Source organism: Plectropomus leopardus, chromosome 4 (assembly GCF_008729295.1).
Source record: "Plectropomus leopardus isolate mb chromosome 4, YSFRI_Pleo_2.0, whole genome shotgun sequence".
Taxonomy (NCBI): Eukaryota; Metazoa; Chordata; class Actinopteri; order Perciformes; family Serranidae; genus Plectropomus; species Plectropomus leopardus.
In genome coordinates this window covers 33,091,238-33,113,138 of record NC_056466.1, presented here as the reverse complement: position 1 = coordinate 33,113,138, position 21,901 = coordinate 33,091,238, and the positions used below count along the sequence as shown (strand labels likewise).

Below are 21,901 nucleotides of genomic sequence, written 5' to 3'. Positions count from 1 at the left end.
AAAAATCCTAAATAATCATTGTAGCCTGACAGATGCTGATGCTAACCAGATATGAGTTTTAAAAATTCACAAATGATATATTGACAATGGTCATCTTTGTTATTCGCCAACATCCAGTGCACACCAACAGCAATCAACACTAAGCTAGTATCTGCAGACAAATTGCAGATTTTATTGAATTATAAAATAGTACGTGTCATGATTTTTTGTTTTTAGGGTCATTGTTCAGTTTCACTTTTAATGTGCCTGACGTCCTGCTGCATGTTGCTGCCGCTACTGCGCTACAAATAACTCAACAGTGTTTTAATAGGGCTCTTAATTAACAGTCCAGCTCCACTGAGACTATGGCGGCCCACCATAGTCAGTAGAATTCAGATTTTATCTTCCTGGGCGGGTCTCAATTTAACTGGGCGGGCTGCCCTGGAAGTGTATATGTATGGGCAACACTATTGTAGGGATGGATGATATAGAGAAAATCAAACATCATATTTGTGAACAAATACCTTGATATCTATATTATGAAATTATAGGGTTGATCATTGGTGCTTTCACAAAATATTTTGAAAAGAATCTTGATAAACATGGATCAAATGACTAAACTGGAACAGCTAATCTGATAAATTCAGAAAAAGACAATTTATTGTAATGCAGCCTTTAAATCAGAAAAATACAACACTTAGCCAAAATTTCAGGAAATATCAAGCCTCATATTATAATATCTATATAATTTACTGTGTCCAGCCCTGTCATGGTGCTTAATAGAAAAAACGTCATTAATCCCAAGCAGTGAAACTGAAATGCTCCACATTTTCATTTAGTTGTTTGCAAAATAAGGAACATATTCACAACCTTTATTTGATGTTGTGAGAATAAAAGTGATTGATTCTCACCTCAGCAAACATAACGTAGGGTTCTCAAAGTGTGTGGGAGGACAGGAAAAGGTAGTCGTGCCAAACAAATGGAAATCAATAAAACAAAACCAACAAAACCTGACTAATCCCTGCCTCTGAAAACAACAACAAACACAAGACCGAAGTTGCTCTTATCTAAAAAAAGAACTTCATCAAAACAAACACAGAGGTGGCACCAACCAATAAGCCCAGTGTTTCTCCACAAAAGTTAACTCAGGTTTGTAAATCCAATCTGACGCTCTACACTAAAAATGTTGTTGTTGTTTGAAGAATTGGAGCACTTTTTTCTACACGTGCACATCCCTCATTCTAATATTCTTACCATGTTTGGTGGATACAGAGCAGCAGCAGCTCAGGCAGGCAGAGAGCAGGCAACAAAGAGAGAGTGAACTCTTCAGGCGAGCTCCGATTGGCCGACTTCACGTCTGAGGGAACCAATGAGCAGCATGACTGGACTGCACAGGTGGAAACCAATCAGGCTGTTTGCACCTGGAGACAAAACAGGGGAGGGAGAAAGAAAGAAAAAAGGGGGGGGGGGGGGCTGGCACATAATATCCAGAGACATTTATTTTACTAAGAGACTGTTTCAACCAGAGGAAAGTAGCAACTCCTTACATGTGAAAAGCTGGAAACTGAGAGCATTTTTGGTTGATAAGTGAAGAAGTCTACTATCAAAACAGACTTATTTATAAATCAACAAATCACTTCAACACTTATCTTAATTGCAAAAAATCTGACCACAATACCACTGTCAGGTGTTAAAATTCAGCTAAAAATTTATTGATCAACAGTATTTTTTTCTGTATATATACAGTATTTATGCATTTAGGATGCATGCAAAAGACAAGCGGACCTGATCAGTCATAAAAACATTCAGCCAATTCAAGAACATAAGCTTAAAATAACACGACATGACATGAATGCATCGTTTTCAGTGGGCATTTTGATAACTTTTGTCTGATGACAATTGTGTAAACACAGAGAGGACCTTCGTCTCTGCTGATGTGTTACGAGAGGATCAATAAGTGTCTTTACATGTCAGAGGTCATCACGGAGGACAGGCACACTGCTGACTGAGGAAGAATCAGATACCTTCCTCACAGTAAAGGACAGTCTGTGTGAGCGCCCTCACACTCCATGTGTTCTCATCCTACTGAAACATGGGGCAGTTCTGCAGCGCCTCAGTGGCAGAGCTGTACTGGAGGACGTTGTCATAGAAACGAGTGAGCTCCTCTCGCATGCCCTTGGCACCCCTCCCTCCTGTGCCCCGGTACTTCATAGAAAGCAGCTTGGAGCACAGGTAGTGCAGCCACAGCACATTGGTGTGGGGGTGGTAGTTACTCCAGTTGTTTCTGCAACAGAAAGAGCAGCATAGCATAAATATTTTATATATTATAATTATTATTATATTTAACATAATGTAAATGAGGCAAAATCATCCACAAAAAGACAATTTAAGCAATTTAAGAGTTTGATCAGAAGATAAATTCAGCTCTCAAACCTGTCCAATAAATATGATGCTACAGACAGGAGGCATTTAGCTTAGCTTAGATCCATCTACAAGGATTATTTTAATTGTTACATTATATCTTATTTGTTTGTTATAACAGAATATTTTTATTAGGTTTTGAATATAGAAAAAAATATACCAGTATATAAAAAAACATATAAAATACTGCAATACACACAATACAAACCCAAAGGCCTACATATACAAGACGCTAAACACAGCCCAGCTAGAAGATGAATGAAAATTGAAAATAAAAACAAAACAAACAACCAAAAAATTAATAAATAACATAAAATTAAAATATGTTGCATTTTCATTTAAGCTGCAGAAGGTCTCCCAACTTACAGCAGAAATGGCTGCCAAAACCTCTTAATTCTAAATGCCTGAACTGTCACTGCAGCCTTGGGAATGACTATAGCGGAGAATAGCGGCACTTTCTATGGTGAAAAATCCCCACTAAAAACCTCCAAACCAAAATCTTCACAACCTAACATGTTGCAGTACAAATCTGATCCAAAATCAAAGGGGAAATTGACCAAATTAGCAACCAAGAGTCCACACATTTCCCTGATATTAACATATTGCTACATGTAGCAGTGTATGTAAACACCTGCAGTGGCGTGTCAGGAGCAGATGAACATAGTATAAAGAAATCTGTCATAAGCTGATGTTAAAACAAAACAGAAAATAAAAAACCCTTGAAAACACAGTGCTCAGAATGGTTTTAAACTAGAGGTTTTTGCTCACAGGGATTATTTAAACGCATGTTTACCTCATTATTTGAAACTTTGGCCACATTTAATATGAACATCCCACATTGTAACATTTTATTTATGACAGAAAATAAGGAAAAGCACGATAGCTCCCCTCAAAATGTATATAATAAGAAAAACCTATAATCGGAATTTTTCAAAAATAATCAGCTAGCTTGTATTATTAGAGGACATACAGATTCCAGCCAAAGTCAAATCTATAAGAAATCCAGTGTTGGCTCTGGTTCCTCCCATATTCAGTCTCTCTTTATTATATGTGTAATATAAAGTTGTTGCTTTTTACATGTGCATTTTTAAACAACTCCACATGACTCCTTTAAAGCAAAGAAACACCAGTTCTCTCGCACACTGACTGTTTCTGAATTTGTAACGGACACATAAAGCACTGACCCATTCTCCTGTCTCATTAGTCTGTAGATGTCGAACTGGTAATCTCCCTGGCCCATGAACAGCTCCTCGTCCGTCGAGATATCGCAGGACACCGTCAGATCATCTGCAGAGAACAGAACATATGCTTCTTATTACTCTGTGTGATTTCAACAGGGCTAAATATTTTCTGCACAATATTCGTCAGGAGGGAAGTTTAAAAAATCTGACCGATTTCTAGTCTGGACAGAGAGTAGTCAATGATGCTGACCAGCACCCCTTTAGTTTCCAGAGAGTGGGCCGTTCCATTCAGGAGGAAGTGCCCCTTCTTTTTCTTGGTTGTTTTGACCAGCACGTTGCCCCAGTGAAGGTCCCTGCAGGAAGACAGCACAGGAGGGTAAAGTGGCTGTTACTGCACACCAACAAATCATCCATACACACCCAACGCTGTCACGAGTCTGCTCACAAAGTCTGACACTGGATACCACATTTCCCAGCGGATGTGAAGTTAAAGCTGATGGGGCATTAAACTTTATGTGTACAGCTGAACTTAAGTTTTAAAGGATTTGTTGTGCTGGTCATTGGACATTTTTCCACATCTTATCTGGTAGTGTACTGACAGCTACATTTGTTACTAAATACTAGTATTGAGTATTATTGAAGCTGTTTGTATTATTTTAGATAAGTACACATAAAAAGTTGTGGTGACATGTTCTCATAAATGTTCATCAGCTCTATGGATCCTTAAAAAACAGAAATCCAGAGGCAATTATTATGAGAGTTTTGCCTTTATGGAGGCACAGCTGAAACCATTAGCTGTGAATCAATTAGTCGATCGACAGAAAAATATTCAACAAACACAATAATAATGTTTTGGTCACTCTTAAAGCAAAACATTATCTATATCCAGCTTCTTAGTTGACATTATTTGCTGTTTTTTTTTTTTTTTTTTTTTAAAGTCTTTTAACCCTTTGAAACCTGAGCAAGTTGGTTTGATTTCTGTCAAAACCATGGAGAGAAGGAAATGAGCAACTTAATAGGACATGGCCCAAAACTTAGCAATTACTACAAAATTTTCAAGAAAAGTACCTGAAAATAACAATGAAGTAAGAGAACAAAACAGGAAATGGCATGAAAAAATGCTAAAATATACACTCCGATGCTGCACATTGTCTTTCATCTCTCTGCTGGCTAGATGCGCAGTTCTAATCAGATGGAGGGGTGCTGTCCTGCCCACCCAGGCCCAGTGGTTGAGGGACATTATGTCCTGTCTTAATCTTGAAAAGATACACTATTTAACTTGTGACTCATAAGAAATTCCAAAAAGTATGCAGCCCCTTTCTGAAATGCTTCCAGAGCTATCAGTCAAAGTGATGATTTAGTGTTTACTGTTTCTCTTGTTACTCTCAGTCAGTTTACACTGTTTATTTATCCCATTATTTTGCAAAAGCGTCTCTCTTTCTCCCTTGCAAAATGTCAAACCTGGCCTTCAGCTCATATAGCAATTTTTTAGGTTTTATTTCAGAGATAGGGGAATGTACTTTGAGGTTTAGTGGAATGGGGAGATTTGTAATTTATTTTCATGCTGTGCTCTGTCTGGTACATGCTCTGTATAGTTTCAGACCTGTCGTATACAGTGTGTAAACTTGTTATATTTAAAATTATATAAAAACATTCTTGATTTAAAAAATGCTAAAATAAAATAATAAATATAAATAATGAAAATAAAGATATTTTTCTATAACCTAATTTTAAATAAAATAATATATTTATAATATAATTATAAATACATTTTTCTTCATTTTTTTCCACATTTATTTGATACTTTTCTAATTATTTTCTCTCCTTTTTTAAGACAATTATCAAGTCATTTTTTTGTCCCCTTAGACATTTGTTTCCAATCTGTGGAACATTTCTTGCCAAGTTGCTTATTGCCTTCTTCTCCATATTTCTGAAACAAATAGCTCCAATTTGCTCAGGGTTCAAAGGGTTAAAATATTAAATTGACTGCATGAATTTTGGACTTTTGTTAGGGCAAAATAAGCAGTGACTTCCCTATTATTTGTACTGGCCGCCCTGCTCCACCTGTTGAACTACACGCCCTGCCTGACAGACTTTTTTTTTGATTACATTCATTTGTTTAATAAATAATAAAGAACCACATACATATTAAAAAAAACTTTACATTTAAGGTCGAAAAAAAGTCCCATAATCATTATAGTTCAAGTGTTTCTGAATGCAGTCATCACTCACATCTTCGCTGTCAAACCATCTGTGATTAAAGTTGGAGTGCATACGTATTCTGATATTTATGGTAAATGCATTTAAAATGGCCCAGAATACACCAGACAAGATGCACTAACATAAATTGTTAACACAGAGTATATACAGGCTAATACATATGCAGAAATTAAGATAATTGGATTATATTCACAGGAAATATAAAACATATTACCTGTGTTTCTTACAAATTAGAAATCCTACTAAATTGTGAGGAATTTACTTCATTCTTTTTAATGCTGCACTGTTGCACCTTATTTATATTTAAACTACAAAAAAATGAAAGAGCGTGCACCCAGGTGAGAATAGCTGCACTGCAGCTATTCAGCTCTTTACAGGCATTTTAATGAGGTGCTATTATGGATCACACTGCAGGCTGTGATTGGCTAGTACTCTATACAATTTTTTCAACATTGTATACTAGGATTTGTCTCTACAAGCTACAATATTTCATTTTCAGACATTTCTTTCAACATGCAAAACTTGATGTTTTTCGACATACTACACTATGTCGTTTTCAGCCATTTTTGGACATATTATATTATGACGTTTTTGGCCTTCTTTTCCACTTTTTATACTATAACGTGTCTGTCAAGCGAAAATATGTCCTTTTCAGCCATTCTTTTGACATGTTAAAATTTGGCGGTTTTCGACAAGTCGTTTTCAGCCATTTTTAGCCATCTGCAAAAAAAATGTCATTGTGATTAAATTTATTTTCAGTGACAATTAGAAAATGGTCGGTGGGCACCTTAGTGCGAGCCAACAGGCCTTGAGTTATGTATCACGACTGATCTTGGGGGAAAGACTGGAATGAGTCATTAGCATATATCACTCTGGTCCTCCGGGAATGCTGATGGACATTTTATAGACTTTATATACATGGTGTCTCATCCTGCTCGGTGTTCACACGGCCGGCTGCACACAGACAGTCACAGGTACTATAATTTGTATGTGTGTGGGTGCATGTACTCTACCTGTGTTCAAAGTGGAGCTCCTGCTCAGCAACAGCCAAGGCAGCAGTGACCTGATGGAGGATGCTCTTCGCCACCACCAAAGACGTCAGCTTGATGACACAAAAAAAGTCTTTGATTAATGACACACCGCAATAAAACAATGTATAGGCTAATGTTCAGAAAAAATACAGTGTTGCCATTTAATGAGATGAATTTGCAGAAGCTGAGCAGTTTTTTTAAGATGTTCAGTTTCTTTAATCTTTCAGAATCATCTCCAGCATACATATTTAAGGTCTGGCTGAGGTTAAGTCAGAATGACTCAATTCAAGGGACTACTATTTCTGTGCATGCAGTCTCTTCATTAATGTTTGAGAACATTTTTACAGCTGGTGTGCAAGTGTAAGGTGCTAAATCTAAAGTACATCTAAAGTACTCTGGCTACAGACATGAATCTGGAAAGAATTTCAATTGGGGAGCAGACACACTCGACTGCGATGTAATAAAAATGAATTTCAGGTCATTTTAAGGAAAACTGCATTTGAATTTTAAAAAATAACCCAAGGTGTGTGAAACTCTGTCTCAGTCTGCTAGCTTCTACTTTGTAAGAGAGAGAGATGCGCCGAACAGCCACTGACATGACTGATGAAAGCTCAGCATCACTGTTAAACACTGTACGGCACAGAGGAGGCATTAAGCAGCCATCACACTGATGTGGTGTTCCTACCGTTCCATTGCTGTTCTCCAGGTCGATGCCTCCAAACTCAAACTCCAGGATTATGAATAACTGATCCTTTTCAAAGAAATCTAAGCCAAAAGAGAAAAACTGAAGTTGTAATAGACAAACACACAGCCTGGTTCTATAAACATAGATTTGTGTCCCCTGTTGAGGGCAGATCATCTGTTAAAATAAAAGATGAAATGAAGAAAAAACCCTTTAAGTCGGCTTTAAAGAGGGTATGACAAAAATGAATAAGCTTTTCTCTCTGACCTGGTCTGTCGTTCTCGGAGCCTTTCTGCTGGTCAAATGTGTCCCAGGCATTCAGGAAATCGGCAGGGTAGCAGCCTCTAACGCAGTGGAGACTGTGAGGAAACAAGTCCGCTCACATTAAAGGAGAACTTGAGTGTTTTTCAACTTGAACGCTATTTTCTAATGTGGGAAGAACAATTTCTGAAATTGGTCCAGCAGCAGCAAAACCGCTGGAATATGATCATTTAGGACATCTGTGCACTGACAATTTATGTCCACTAAAAGTGCTTTTTGCGAATGACAGACTCAGATTGTGATTCTTATTATCTGACAACATTACAGGAAAGATCCCTACAGAGATAGACCTTTTTGTTTAATTAGGAAACAGCCCTGAAATCACTATAACCAAACTCACCAGACTCCATTTAAATAAATAATCATTTTATCATCGTAAAGCATACTTTATTCAAAGTCGACAGAAACTAAATAAAACTCATAAAACTTGTCTTGGTTCGTCTCTCCGCTGTCCTAATAATCACCAACTCTGGTTTGGTTCAAATAAAGCTTTCATTCACCCAGTTAGATGTGAAAATAAGATGGCTCATACATGCTAGAATTACTCTTCATAATGGAGTCTGTTATTGGCAATAGCTTAGGTTTGTTTCTGGTAAAACAAAAATGATATATATCTCTCCTATACTAACTCTCTAACCTTGATGGATATTTAACCTGATCACTACCTCTCTTTATCTCCATATTTGCCTGTTTTTGTTTAGCTTTGTTTCTTTTTAATTATCTATTTCCTCATCTTTCTCTCATCAGCGTTTTTGTGATTATAGGACATGTGGGTGGGTGGGAGGTTGGGAGGGTGACCCTGGAGTGAAGGGTGAGCAAAGTGTTACTCGGTGTGTGTTTACGAGTTGAAAAAATTCTATTTCAAAACATGTCAGACCTCTATGTTGCAATTATTATTTGTATTATGTATGATATGCTTTGAAGTCTGTTTAATAAACTTTGTTTTTTTTAAACAAACATAAAGGATCTCACTCTTTTACAGAAAGGTCTATCTCTAAAAGGCATACACAAGCTCCTTTAGTGGATGTAGGCTGCTGCTGCATAAATGCCGAGCAGTATCACTGCAGTCTTTTTCACAGATGCCGGCTGCAGCACCCTCACTCAATACTGGACCAGTTCCAAAAATTGTTCATATTACTCACTAAGACACAAAAACACTCAGTTCTACCATCTCCCTAATAGACAAAAAGACAAAGACCAGGGAGAGTCTCTTACTCGTTGAGTCCAATAAATCCGTGTGTTTTGTTCTGCTGCTTCTCTTTCAGGCTGCTCAGCTCCCTGGAAGAAAAACACACAGCGTTGTTTAGCTCAACTACTCTCGTGGGGTTTCCAAGGCTCATTATTATGTTCCATTTAACTGAAACATTCAGACCCTATGGCTAAGCTCCTATATTGTAGCATCCCAGCAAATGCAGTAGTTCAGTGTGCAGAGGTAGTTTGTACTTCATGTGCTACTTACTTTGAGATAATGATCTCATGGAGAATCTCTCCAAAGGTCTTCTGCTCCTCTCCATTCACCTTCTCACTGCCCTCTACTGGTATGATCTGTCAAGACAAGAGCTACATTTTACTGCTGAATACACACACATATGCTGCCTTTAACGTGCTCCTTGGAAATATCGTGTTTACAGTATTTATGAGTCATGAGCACATGAACAGGCCTCTAAAGTCAGAATCATGAGTGTGAAATAAGGATTTCGATGATACCTGAGTTGCCGAGTTGTGATATTTGTGTGACGTTTCAGGGCAGCAGAAATGGCGGAAAGCATGGAAACAGTATCAACAACTGACAGTAAAAAAAACTATATATTTTGTTATTTTGTTCCTAAGAGCTATCATTTACTTTTGGTAGTTGCATATTTTAATATATGAATCTATTAACTGTAGCAGGCAAGCAAATTTAATCTATAAAGCATGCCAGGTGAGTATACTTACACTGATAACGCTATTTTATAACAAAAGTTGCCAACTTGACGTCATAAATGCATAAACATGGCGGCAAAAGTCAATGTTCGGTTAATGGGGAGAAACTTTTTATTAATTCACGTGTTAAATATCAGTTTTTGATCCCATGTAAAGTGTAAAATGGTATTAATATTGACTGCCATCCATAAAGAGTGACTGAGATTAAACATAAAATATTTTTTAAATATAATATATAGTATTTAAATATATATAGTTTATAAACATAACTAAACTGGAAACAGCTATCAACCTCATATTTAAATGCTGATCCGCTGATTGTTATCGTGTGACCGAAATACCGTACTTATGATTTGTGATGATACCTGAGGAAATATGTCTTATGATATACACACTCCATAATTGTATGACTTAACTTTTTTCACATGGTCTAGTGTTAAAAGAGGGGGAAAAAAATCACAAAAAAATAATATCAATTATTATATTAATATTAAATTGCAAACCTTAAAATTTTCAATACATATCAAACTGGCACCTAAGTATCATGATAGAATTTAATCGGGAGATAAGCATATCGTCCCACCGCTAAAAATGAGTTTTTGTCAATGGAGTCTGGTGGCTTTCAAGAGAGTGACATTTGGGCTTCAAACTGTCAAGGATTTTTACAAATTCCATGACTTTTCCAGGATTGCATGACCGAGGGAACACTGTGAAAATGCTCACCTCAAAGCAAAGAATACAAACGTTTTTTAGCCACTTGGATTATAATGCATCAGTCATGTGAGAGTTTGTTAACGTATGTTTTGATGTAGTTTTGCTGTTGTTATAAAGGCTCTCAAATCCACCAGTGAATAAATCATTTCTGGGGACGGCATGCAAAAAAAAGTTTTTTTTCCAAATTTTTCCAAACATTCAAGATAAACAGCATAATTAACTGAGTTACAAATGGCCATTTTGTGGAAGAAATATTCCTTCATGATGCAATGTGGTTTTATATCACACTGTAACACTAATCTAGATCTAACCAATGCACATATACACAAACACACATACTTTGAGTGCAACGGTGTCTCCTGAAGCGTTGGTGGTGGAGAAGACCTCGCCGAACGTCCCCTCCCCGATCTTCACACACTGTTTCATACGCTGCGGGAGTATACACTCCTCCCATGGCAGGGGGCGCTGCTGGCCACACTCAGCGTACACCTTCTCTGCATCCGACAGATCTGCATCCTCACACACACTCTGTGACAAAAGACAGCATGGAGGAGGTGACACGTGTTCCCATTAAGTGTTACAACCCATTCATAGTCGTGCACGTAGAGAGTGATTTGTACAAACAAAAACATCCTGACTCATTCATGACTGCATGTGTGAACTGTACCGGAGAGCAGCAGCTCGGCAGCTGGGACCGCATATGCCTGGAGAGTGGTGTCCGAAAGGGTGTGGCAAACAGGTCCTGGCTGATATCTGCCAACTCTGCTCTTTGGGGTGAGCCTGACATCGACACACCTAAACTACGCGGAGTGAGTAGCACTAATGAGAGGGAACGAGGGAGAAGAGACAAGCACAGTTAGGGAGGACACTGGTAGGTGAAGTGGCAGCTTGAAATAAGATGATTTCCCAAACAATTGGGGGAAAAATCCCAAACTAGTGCAGTGTGTGTGTATTACCCATGCCCTTGCGATGAACAGAGAGCGCAGCTTTGAGTCGGCTCCAGGTGTGTGTGCTGTTAGGAGTGAAGTCAGCCAACAGGGACGACAGGTTGAGGCGACTCGCTTTCAGCGGGGTGGAGAAATTCATGGTAGATCCCAACAGCTCCTACACACAGGATGCTGTCATTTAAAATTCTTCCAAACAATTGACATTTAATCAGAACTGGGCAGATTGTGGTAGAAGAGACAAAAAAACCCCTATTTTCCACCAAGTAAAACAATATAAAAATGTCATGGTTGAGGTTGTTCTATGAACAAAAACTCAAAAAATTCTTATCTGTCCTTGTTGCTGCGGCTGTATCTAAAATGATCTTTGAATGTCACTAACAAAATTCCATTCACTGTTATTTCTGCACATTACTGAAGCAGACACTAACATCTCAGATTTTAGGCAAACAAAACTGAAACTAGTCTCATGTGTAGATAGCACTGAGAAAAAAACGGGACTTTGTTTTCTTTTTTGTCATTCAGGTAAAAGAAACATTCAGTAGAACCTGGCTTGAATACAGCATCATGTTGCATCACATTAAATGCAGAAGGGATGGACAATTTTGGATTTTTGCATATATATACACACATACAGTACATATACACTCCACGATATATCCACTCTTTTTCCCCCCACCTAATTCTAGTGATCATTAAGTCTCTTCTATAGTGAAATTACATTATATTATCCATATATATATATATACATATACATATACACACACACACACACACACACATATATATATATAGTGCCATATTGGCAAGAATCATCATGTTTGCTGATTCCAGTATTTCATTTTAAAGCCAATATTGGCCGTTACCGATGACGTGTTGATATTATCATGCATCCCTAAAATGCAGTCTACATGTATAATGAACCTTTTGCTTGAAATCATATTTTTTGTGGATAGATGCTAATATTGTGCTGTGATCATTCCTGCAAAAGTGAGGCCTCCTCTCAGTGAAACTCTGCCTGAATAAATACATGTTAAAAAAAAGAGCCTTAGCTAATAATAATTATTTGCCAAATCAGGTGATGTTTCATTGTTCTTGTATCATAAAAACCAGCAGAAAGCCACAAAGAGAAAGTGAAAGTGATGCTAAATGTCCTCTTTAACAGGAATATATTAAAATATCACTGCTTGAAAACATTATTATTCAAGACCCTGCTGATAAACTCCACAACCACATTAATTACTGCAGGTGCACAGAATCTGGTTAAAACGGCTAACAAACACTTTTTCAGTTTAATTTTCCTTCACTGACTAATCATTTGGTTGAAAGGTACTTATTTTGTCTGACAAAGGCTAACAATCAAGACTGTCAGTTAATGTATCCGTCGGTAGACATTCAATTGATAAAGACAATGGGCCTCATGCTCTTTTCTTTTATTTTTACGAGTGATCTAAAGCACTCGTACCAAAATAAGAGATAAGCTTTCACAGTCCACAAAAGGAAAAATAAGTTTTTTATTGGAGGAACATTTTAATGCATGAATATCATTTAACCAAATTTAGATTATGTTTGAGAGTAATTATAATGACTTGATTATTTAATTTCAGGGCTAAAGGTATACTACTATACTAATTGCATTGATCCTAATGACTGTAATTTTAGTTAGTGTGCATTTACTGTACATATACTGTACTCACGTACATATTTGAGGTTGCTTTTCCATTACTTGAGTATTTTAATCTCATGCCTCTTTCTGCTTCTACTCCATTACACTTCAAAAGGAATTATTAGTTTTAACTCCACTACTATTATTACTACTTCACAATCTTTAGATAAATCAAAAATATTAATTTATTAGAAAAATTAATTGTTTATTTCATAATGTAAGTCATTTTTCATGCAAAAAACATTCCATGGTTCCAGCTTCTCATGTAAACTGTACGTATGACGACTTGCTGCTGTTTTTTTCTAATTATTTAAATTATTTTGATTTATTCAGTTTATTTAAACCTTTTTGCATGCATACTTTTACTTTTAATACTTCAATCCATTTGCCTGAAATCACATTTACTTTAAATGTATATAACAAGAGAAAATGTCAGTCTTACTACTGCAGAAATTTGAATGCCTACAACATGTTTGCACTAAACCTGCCCTTATATAGTGTTTATGACGTGTTACCTGTGCTAACAGGTGACTCATGATCAAGTGGGATTCGTCATTGAGCACACCTGGTAAGAGCACATTTGGGTGGTTACGAGCATTTGATGCATCTGGAGTTGACTCTTATTCTCTCTTACCAGAACATTAAGAGAAAATAAAAGAGAAATTTAGGAGAATGTTGCTGCACGAGGCCCAATATTTCATGTGCAGTTTGTTCTCACCCGTGGCTGTTTGTGTTGTGTGGAGATCAGCTCACTGATACTGCAGTCCACGGTCTTGTTCCCTCCCGTCTGTGCAGTCCTGCCTCTGAACGTGTGCTTGCTGGCGCTGCCTTTGTTCTTCCAGCGACTCACGCTCATCCCGCTCACGCACGCCTTCCTGGACGTCCCAGGCCTGTCCGTGGACGTGCTCCTCCTTTTCTTTTCTTTGGGAGCCAAAGACATCTTTTTTCTTTTGTGGGGGATGCTGCTGCTAACGTTCTTTCCGTCTTTGTCTGAAGCGACCTTGTCTTCAGAGCTAGATGAGCCTCTCTTTTTCCTCTTGTTGGCAGAAGTTTCTTCATTACGGTGATTAGTGTCACTCTCTGACTGGTGGTCACTCTTTGTCTGGGCCTCACTGGCAGAGTCAGATGCATCTGTGGGTGATTTAAGTGTTGTGTCCTCAAGCTGCAGAATTTCTTTCAGTTGTGATAAAGTTAGTCTCTTTATCTCAATGTCGACTTTGCCAGTGAGACATTTCTCCTTCAGCATTGTTGTGAGCGCCGCTGCCTTTTCTTCTCTTTCTGGTTCATTAGACTGTGTCTGAGCTACAGAACTGCTGCTAAAAGATGCCATCATCCCCTCAGAGGTTTCTTCTGCACATGGGAGATCTTCTGTGTCCTCTGTGTTATGTGTGAGGTCAATTTCAGTCTTGCTTGCACCTGATTTCAGTTGTGACAAAGACATTTTTTTGAGCTGAACTGTGCATTTTTTAGTAAGACTTCTGTCCCCAGTGAACAGTGTTTGCACAGAGCTGTCGGACAGTGATTGTGTACCCATGATACAATCAACGCTGCTGTCTGTGTGGTGGGTAGAGTCAACATAAAGTACTGCTGACTGCTCCTGTGTGGATGAGTGTTCAGCTGAAGTCACTGTGGCTGCAAGCTCAGAAGGCTCGAAACTTTTTCCTGACTGTACAGAATCGCTGCTTGTTAAGTTCGTCACAGATGAATGAAGATGGACTGATGGTTGTGACTGTGAAAGGTCATTAGTTGGACAGCTGTCTATATGTTCATTTATGTGCCAGCTGTGGTCTGAGCTTGAATGTCCCAAACAGGATGAGTAGGTTGTCTGACCGCACAGCTGAGACACGGTGAGGTTGTTTAATCTTTCCAGCTGCACGGTGCATTGATCGGTTAAACATTTCTCCTTCAGAGCCTCTATCAGCCACTCGAGCCCTCCTGCTGCTGACACAAAACGACTGCTGCTTTCACTGTCATCTGTCGAGAGCACATTCAGACTTAGTTCAGTCTTGATTTGTTTGTCTTCCTCACTGCAGCTCTTGTTGGTGCTCTTGGGCTCTGTAAACAAATCACCACACGGTTCTTTGTGATGATGCAGATCTGGTTCCTGCCCGTCAAGGCTCGACTGTGGCTTCTCCTCAGAGTGAAGCCCGATGGTTGGTGCAGGACATGATGGGGAGATCGGCCGCCCCCTTGAATCTCCGTCTTCTTGAAATGTGCTCAAAACATCAATATGACTTGGGGAGGAAGATCGATCAGTGACAGACAGGTTTGTAAGGCACGGCCGTTTGCTGAAGGAGGCTGCTGAGGGTGTGGAGCAGAAGATGGGTTTCCTGGTGCAGAGTGCGAGGCTGTGATCTGTCGACTCGTTGAGGGAGATTTCTCGGAGGAGGTTGGTGGCAAAGCTGGTAGCCCCTGTGGCATTCACTGAGTTCTCCGCACTCGACACAATAAATACTGGGGGGGCTCTCCTCCTCCTCCTACAAGGCCGAAGAATCCTGCTGGAGCCGAACGCTCCGGGAGTAAAGTCATCTGATGAGTTGAGTATACTGGGCGTTGCTTTAGGGAGTTTGGGTTTGGTGGCGGTGGCACGTCTGCGGCGGGTTACAAAGCGACCGGCAGAAGGAAGATTACCACTGAAAAGAAGAACAAGAGGAGCCAGAAAACTTATGATTACAGATATTACTGAGTACAATTAGCAGGCGCTCAGACTGAAATAACCCAACATGCATGTAAAAGCTTAAAAACACTGCAAAAAGACATAATTTTAAAACACTTTTTTCTTTTGTCACAGTGACTGCAAGGTTAACAGTCAAAATACCATTCCCATTACAAAGTAATCCACCAGAATCGTGCATGTACTGAACTTGCCAATGCAGCATCTTAGCCGATAATGCTGCATTGTGGCAAAATTTGAGCCAAGTTATAATTTTTGTTTGTTTGTTTGTTGCAAAGCTTTTCTTCTGTCGGTTGCAGCTGTCCTCTGCATCAGCACTCCCACTGGGCTAAGACTTGCTTAAATGAATGACAGGGCTGTTTTTTTCCCCATGTAAAACTTAAGATGGTCCGAATGTTGCCTTATGGTGGCCTTACAATATTTCAAGCAGTTTCATTGTTACAGACAAATTTCTGATGTTTTTTTAAATAAAAAAAAAAAAACAGTCCTGGATCTGAGACTTCAAAGTGTAGTATTCACAATGAATAGTGGGTATTGTAGCTAATGATGAAAACAGCTGGATCTGCTTGAATGCATAAGTCCTGTTATTGATAATAACATCAAAATTTCTGTAGAGTACGACAAAACTGACAGTCAGTACACAATAATGTCATTTTTAGATGCTTTTAATTCTAGGCCTGTGAAAGCCACAGGACGAATACGCTTCAATCAACAGTCTTCATCAGTGTTGTGACTGTTCATAGAAACGCGTTCATGTTTCATGTGGCTGTCACAGGCCCAGAATGAGAAGCAACTAAAAAGGGCATTATTGTGTGCTGGCGATCAGTTTTGTCGTACATTGTGTTTGGGAGTGTGCTTCTTTTTTCCTTGTGTTGAGACACTAAGACACACACAGGAACACTGAAAAAAAATAGAAAAAAACCTTCATGGTGCCAATCCTCTGTGTTTTCATAATGTGTTCTGCTCTCGCTTTGTTTGTGCACAGACCTGGATGTCTTGCTCTGCTGAGCAGGCTGAGGACAGGGAGGAGAGGGCCTGATGTTCTCCTCATCACTGCTGGTGTCCGTCACACTTAACATGGCTTTCCTCTTGGCAGGACGGACTGCTCTGTCACAGGCAACACTCGTCTTCCTCGCTCTAATAATAAAGAAAAGATTAAAAACAACTGATGAGTAAGAGAGGAGATGAAGCATTACCAAGTAGGTCAGGAAGAAAGAACATTAGAAATTAAATGAGACGAAGAAACTCAAGGACACTGCAATGGAGAAAATATTATAAAACCTTTGAGTATAAGTGTTGAGAATCAATATTTGGTTAATTATTAGCAGTTTATTATTACAACATACTTATTAATGAAATTATGACATCACTCAAAGTCACCAGCTGCATGTTTATTCACAGACCTGGTTGTCTTGGTCTGCTGTGCAGGTTGAGGACAGAGAGGAGACAGGGTGTTCTCCTCATCACAGACCTTTTCAGACAGACACAGCATGGCCTTCGTCTTGGCAGGACGCCTCGCTCTACGACTAGCAACACTAGTCCTCTGTCTGCAACAGGAGAGCCGGATGAACATTATGATATTGAACATGAACAATAAAATTGGTTTTGAATTGTTGTCTTGGGTATGTAGCAGCTTAACTTATTTTGCAAAATCAAATATGCAACGTCCACAGGGGGGCATTATTTGTTGTGTGTCTACAAACTGTGTAAAAACTGGTGTTACAGGTGTTTTTTGAGCATTCCACAGCTCTTTCAGTATTTTGTTGCCCCTGGCATCAAATTAAGAATTCATGTAAATTATACATTTTTATACAAAATAAAAAAGTTTGAACATCAAATATCTTGTCTTTGTACTGTAATCAAATGAATATAGGTCTAAAAGGATTTGCAAATCATTGCATTTTGTTTTTATTTACCGTTTACACAGCATCACAAGTTTTTTGGAATCAGAGTTGTATATACTCCTGCTTCAGTCTATTTCAGATATCTTGACACTTTTAGCACTGTGGCAATATATACCCGCCAGGGGATATTTTGAGAAAAGCCAGACCAATAATAGATTGTTGAGACAGTTACAGATAAGATATATTAGTTTTTGACAGTTTAAAACTTTAGTCCAATATTCTTTTAAAAATCATCACTTAACATAAACACATATGCTTGATAAGGATCCCTCAAATTTGGGTCATAAAAGACTGATCTGGACATTTGTTGCTGTGAAACTTGTCATGAGAATGACATTTCTGTACTGCAGTTTTGTGTGGCTTAACAGCTGACATATAATAGCGCTATGTAAACTGATATATGTTCTGACATAAATGTGATAAGCAAAAAAATCTGCTGATAATATAACTCACACTGATATATCAGTCAGGCTCTAGCTTGAAGAAAGCCATTTAAAATCACAGTATTTAGCCTAAAACTTGCACAGCCCTCTCTGACTAAAGTGATGTTATCTAGTGAGCACTTTCAAACATTCCTGCATGGAAATAGTAATAGTATGTAGTAAGTATGCAATAACTACTTCCATTTTCATGTAGTGAATGTATACTGTCCTCTTAAGTCTTAAAGATACATGCTTACTACTCTATGCCAGCCTTTGCCATGCACAGTTCTCCTAAGTGTGGAGCTTCTTTAAAAATGTAAAATAAGGGACCAAGGCTGCTTGATTATGGCAAAAATGATAATCACAATTATTTTGATTGATATTGAAATCAGTTATCAGTTATTGAACATTAACATTAATTCTGGTGTTTATTTTTAACACTGGATGATCTAAAGCATAAAGCAGGCCTACAAGTGAACTGAAAAACAATGAAAGCTTTGTGGTGCAGCCACGACTGTAAGACATCTTGCACTCTACTGTAGTTTGTTCATATTCACATAATAATAGAACCTACTATATACTGTACTTACTCACTTACTGTATCGATGACAGCAAACCAAATTTTGAATTGGGATCAATGATTGTTTCACTAACTCAGGAGAGACTCAGCAGACAGGCATTTCTCCATTATCTAACTCATAACTCACTATATATACTCATATCAATATAGCCCCCCCTTCAGTAGACCCTGACTTGAATACAGCATCATGTTGCATCGCATGAAGGAGATGGTCCCCGTAAGTCAATATGAATACCCTCTTTTTTCCCCACCTAATTTTAGTAATGATTAAGTCTTTTAATAACATTAATTAACATCATATTATGCATACTCTTATGATGACCAACCAGCGGATGGAGAAATAAAATACAGTGCTTTTCAGTGTTTATAGTATTAATTCATTATGCAAAATAAGAAAAATACTTAAATTTAAGGTTGATATTTTGTACTATTCATTTTGTCAATGATAAATATAGTAAATGTATATTTACATATATATATATATATATATGTGTGTGTGCATGAGTGTGTATATACATATACACACACACACACACATATATTGGTTTGTGATATTGGCAGAAATTAGTATGTTGGTTGATTCCGATATTTCATTTTAAAGCCAATGTCTGCAGATACCTTTTACACACCGATATTATTGTGCATTCCCAACTAATATTCATTGAGCCTCTGTAAGTGACTGGGAGATTAGCGGCGATGACATTTGGCATTTTGCAGATTATGTGTATCCGCATTTTTTTTTATTATTGCTGTTCAAATTAATTAATTAATAATAAGTTTCAGCATGGTAGGAACTTTTACTCTGTAAAACCTAAGGAAACTATGTTTATATATTTATCTTTAATTTAAATTTCCACTTGACTTCATTGAAAAGGTTGCTGGGAACCTTCTGTATATGATGCTGAAGTCTCAGTTTTAAACACTTTTTAAACACTTGCCAAAGGCATTTAAACAAAGTTTTGTGCTGGAGTTTGTTATATTCCAAATTCTAAATATTGACAGAGATTTCCGATTTTATTGTAAATGCATAATAGTTCCAAGTTCCAAATCGTGGTTATCTATCACATTAAGTGCTAATAATAGGTATCAGCCCTAAAAAGAAAAACCAAACATCGATCGACCCATAAAATCTATGACCCTCTCATCACTATAAATAATGACATTTCACTGTTTATGGTTTTGAAAAATTGTGTGATTTTTAAAGAAAACATGCTTTTCACTGCTTTCCATTTACAGGTTCCCTTAGAGTATTTTAAATAAATACAACCAATGACCCTACCCAACGCTTAAAACATTATGTGAAGTGCCTCCCCAATTCTGCATCACCCCCTCCTCTCTCACAAGTAACGAACAGTCCCTTAGACTAAAGAAAGTGGGGAAATTAATACCACAACCTACTGAAAGGATGAAAACCAGCAGAGGGATGTGACTCTCCTCGCCTCACCACATGAACACACACTGATGCTCTGACATACCTCACTCTGGCAGGTTTTGCGGGTTCAAACACAGAGATGTCACCGTCTGTGGAGCGGGTGCTGTCGAAGGCCTGCTTACGGTTTTCAGGAGAGATCCAGGCAGACAGCTTTCGCCTCCCCCCACCGTATGTCTTCAGAAATAAGGGTTTTACTGGCGCCATGTCTGAGCTATAAACCGTGCTAATACGCCAAAGTTGTGAAAGAGAGTGTCCAAAAGCATTTAACGGTATTCATTCAGACGACACCAACGTTAACATCGGTCTGCCGAGTTTAGCCTGCTAGCATGAGCTTTTGCTAACTGTACTAATTATACCAACGCGTTACAACTTATCAACAGTGAACGACGAAACTCGTTGAAACTGCAAATAAATAGCTACTTAAATCCATTTCCATTATTATTAACGATATCTATTATATTTTTTAGTATCTCATTCATTGTTTTTCCGAATGCATCCGACCCGCTTCTTGTTCAAACTGCTGGGCTCCCGTGATTGGTCAATAACCGGCGATGATGTCAGCACAGCGCCACCTGGCGGGCGGGAGGACTTATAATACATCCACGCTTACAGCTCGGCGATGGAGGTGAGAAAAAGAAACGGCATTTCCTTTTTCTGTAAGCACGTTTACAGCACGTGTACGAAGTTTTAATGTTCATCATATCACAGTACCTTTGGATGAAATGACCCCAAAATGCAAAGTGCAAAAAATTGCACATAAATTAGTAAAACAACAACAAGACTTGTAAAAAGTGCAAAATAAATAAATAAATTAATTAATTAAAAAAAAAAAAACTTTTAAAAAATTCGGTAACATGATTTAAAATATATTTTCTAAATATTATTTATTATAAATATAGTTTTTATTTAGTCATTTAATAATTAGTATTTTATATTAGTATTTTAGTATTATTACTAAATCTATTATATTTATTATTATTATTATTGTAATTGTAATTTATGGAACACTTCTTGAGAAATTATTAAAACGTCTTTTCCCATGTTATTCAAAGAAACTGCACCAATTTGGCGTCTGAGAGGAGCACAAGAAAAGTGAGGTCGCTCCAGGTTTCAAAGGGTTAAATTGTATTTGTGTAATTGTTTTGCTTATTGTACTACGACAGGGACTAAACACACAAAAACTGACTCCATCCATGTGGGCAATAATGTGAATGCCATCCCCTGACAAACAGTGCCATCATACAAACGCATAACAAACTATCCAGTAAAAAGGAACAGCCACCAGGTGTCACCCTTTTACTGGACTGTACTACAGCATAGCGACATGCCATATGCTGACAAACCAGCACACTCATGCCTTGTTGACAACAAGAGTGTTTACCAAAAGTGCCCACAATGCCTATTGGGGTTTGAATACAACTAAGTTCAGCCAAAAGTATATTTAGAAAGCTTTAGTTGGTTCCAGGTTCCTCTGTGCAAATGAGACACTGATACACAGTAATTCATTTGGGCCCTACACATTGTTTTCCTCCTTTAAAAAGGAAAAAAAAAAACATTTTTCCTGAGCTTGCAAAGGATATCCTGTTGAATGAAATTTCCCCAAACAATGGATCTGCTCATTTCAGAATAAATACTATTATAGGTGTTTTTTCTTTTTTTTTTTGGTCGGTACATTTCAAAAGCTTATCTAATAAATGCATATCACTGTGAAATCACTGTATATAGGTGTCATTTCACAATAATTTTCTCTGAAAGTAATGTAATTAATAGGCAGTAATTACTGTAAATGTACAGTCAATCATTTTTT

At 37.9% G+C, this 21,901-nt stretch overlaps 1 protein-coding gene across 1 annotated transcript; it reads right to left on the bottom strand.

Moving 5' to 3' along the window:
* Window positions 1-1,668: 1,668 nt before the first annotated feature.
* Window positions 1,669-20,600, bottom strand: haspin (histone H3 associated protein kinase). Its single transcript, XM_042484288.1, has 15 exons — window positions 20,138-20,600; window positions 17,160-17,303; window positions 16,744-16,893; window positions 13,801-15,715; window positions 11,429-11,576; window positions 11,140-11,291; window positions 10,812-11,000; window positions 9,295-9,380; window positions 9,051-9,113; window positions 7,782-7,873; window positions 7,518-7,597; window positions 6,815-6,903; window positions 3,792-3,934; window positions 3,585-3,687; window positions 1,669-2,263 (listed from the first exon to the last, which is right to left on the bottom strand). Exons 1-15 carry the CDS (start codon window positions 20,296-20,298, stop codon window positions 2,062-2,064), a joined length of 3,717 nt encoding a protein of 1,238 aa, XP_042340222.1. The 5' UTR covers window positions 20,299-20,600; the 3' UTR covers window positions 1,669-2,061.
* Between the last annotated feature and the right edge of the window lie 1,301 nt (window positions 20,601-21,901).

Bases quoted from the DNA above. Each gene is read 5' to 3' on its own strand.
- haspin (XM_042484288.1), bottom strand. From the start codon at position 20,298: ATGGCGCCAGTAAAACCCTTATTTCTGAAGACATACGGTGGGGGGAGG. The intron at 7,874-9,050 runs GTAAGAGACTCT...GTTTCCTCACAG, and splicing joins GGATTTATTGGACTCAACGA to TCTCCACTGCGTTAGAGGCT. The intron at 6,904-7,517 runs GTAGGAACACCA...TGTGTCATCAAG, and splicing joins TGGAGAACAGCAATGGAACG to CTGACGTCTTTGGTGGTGGC.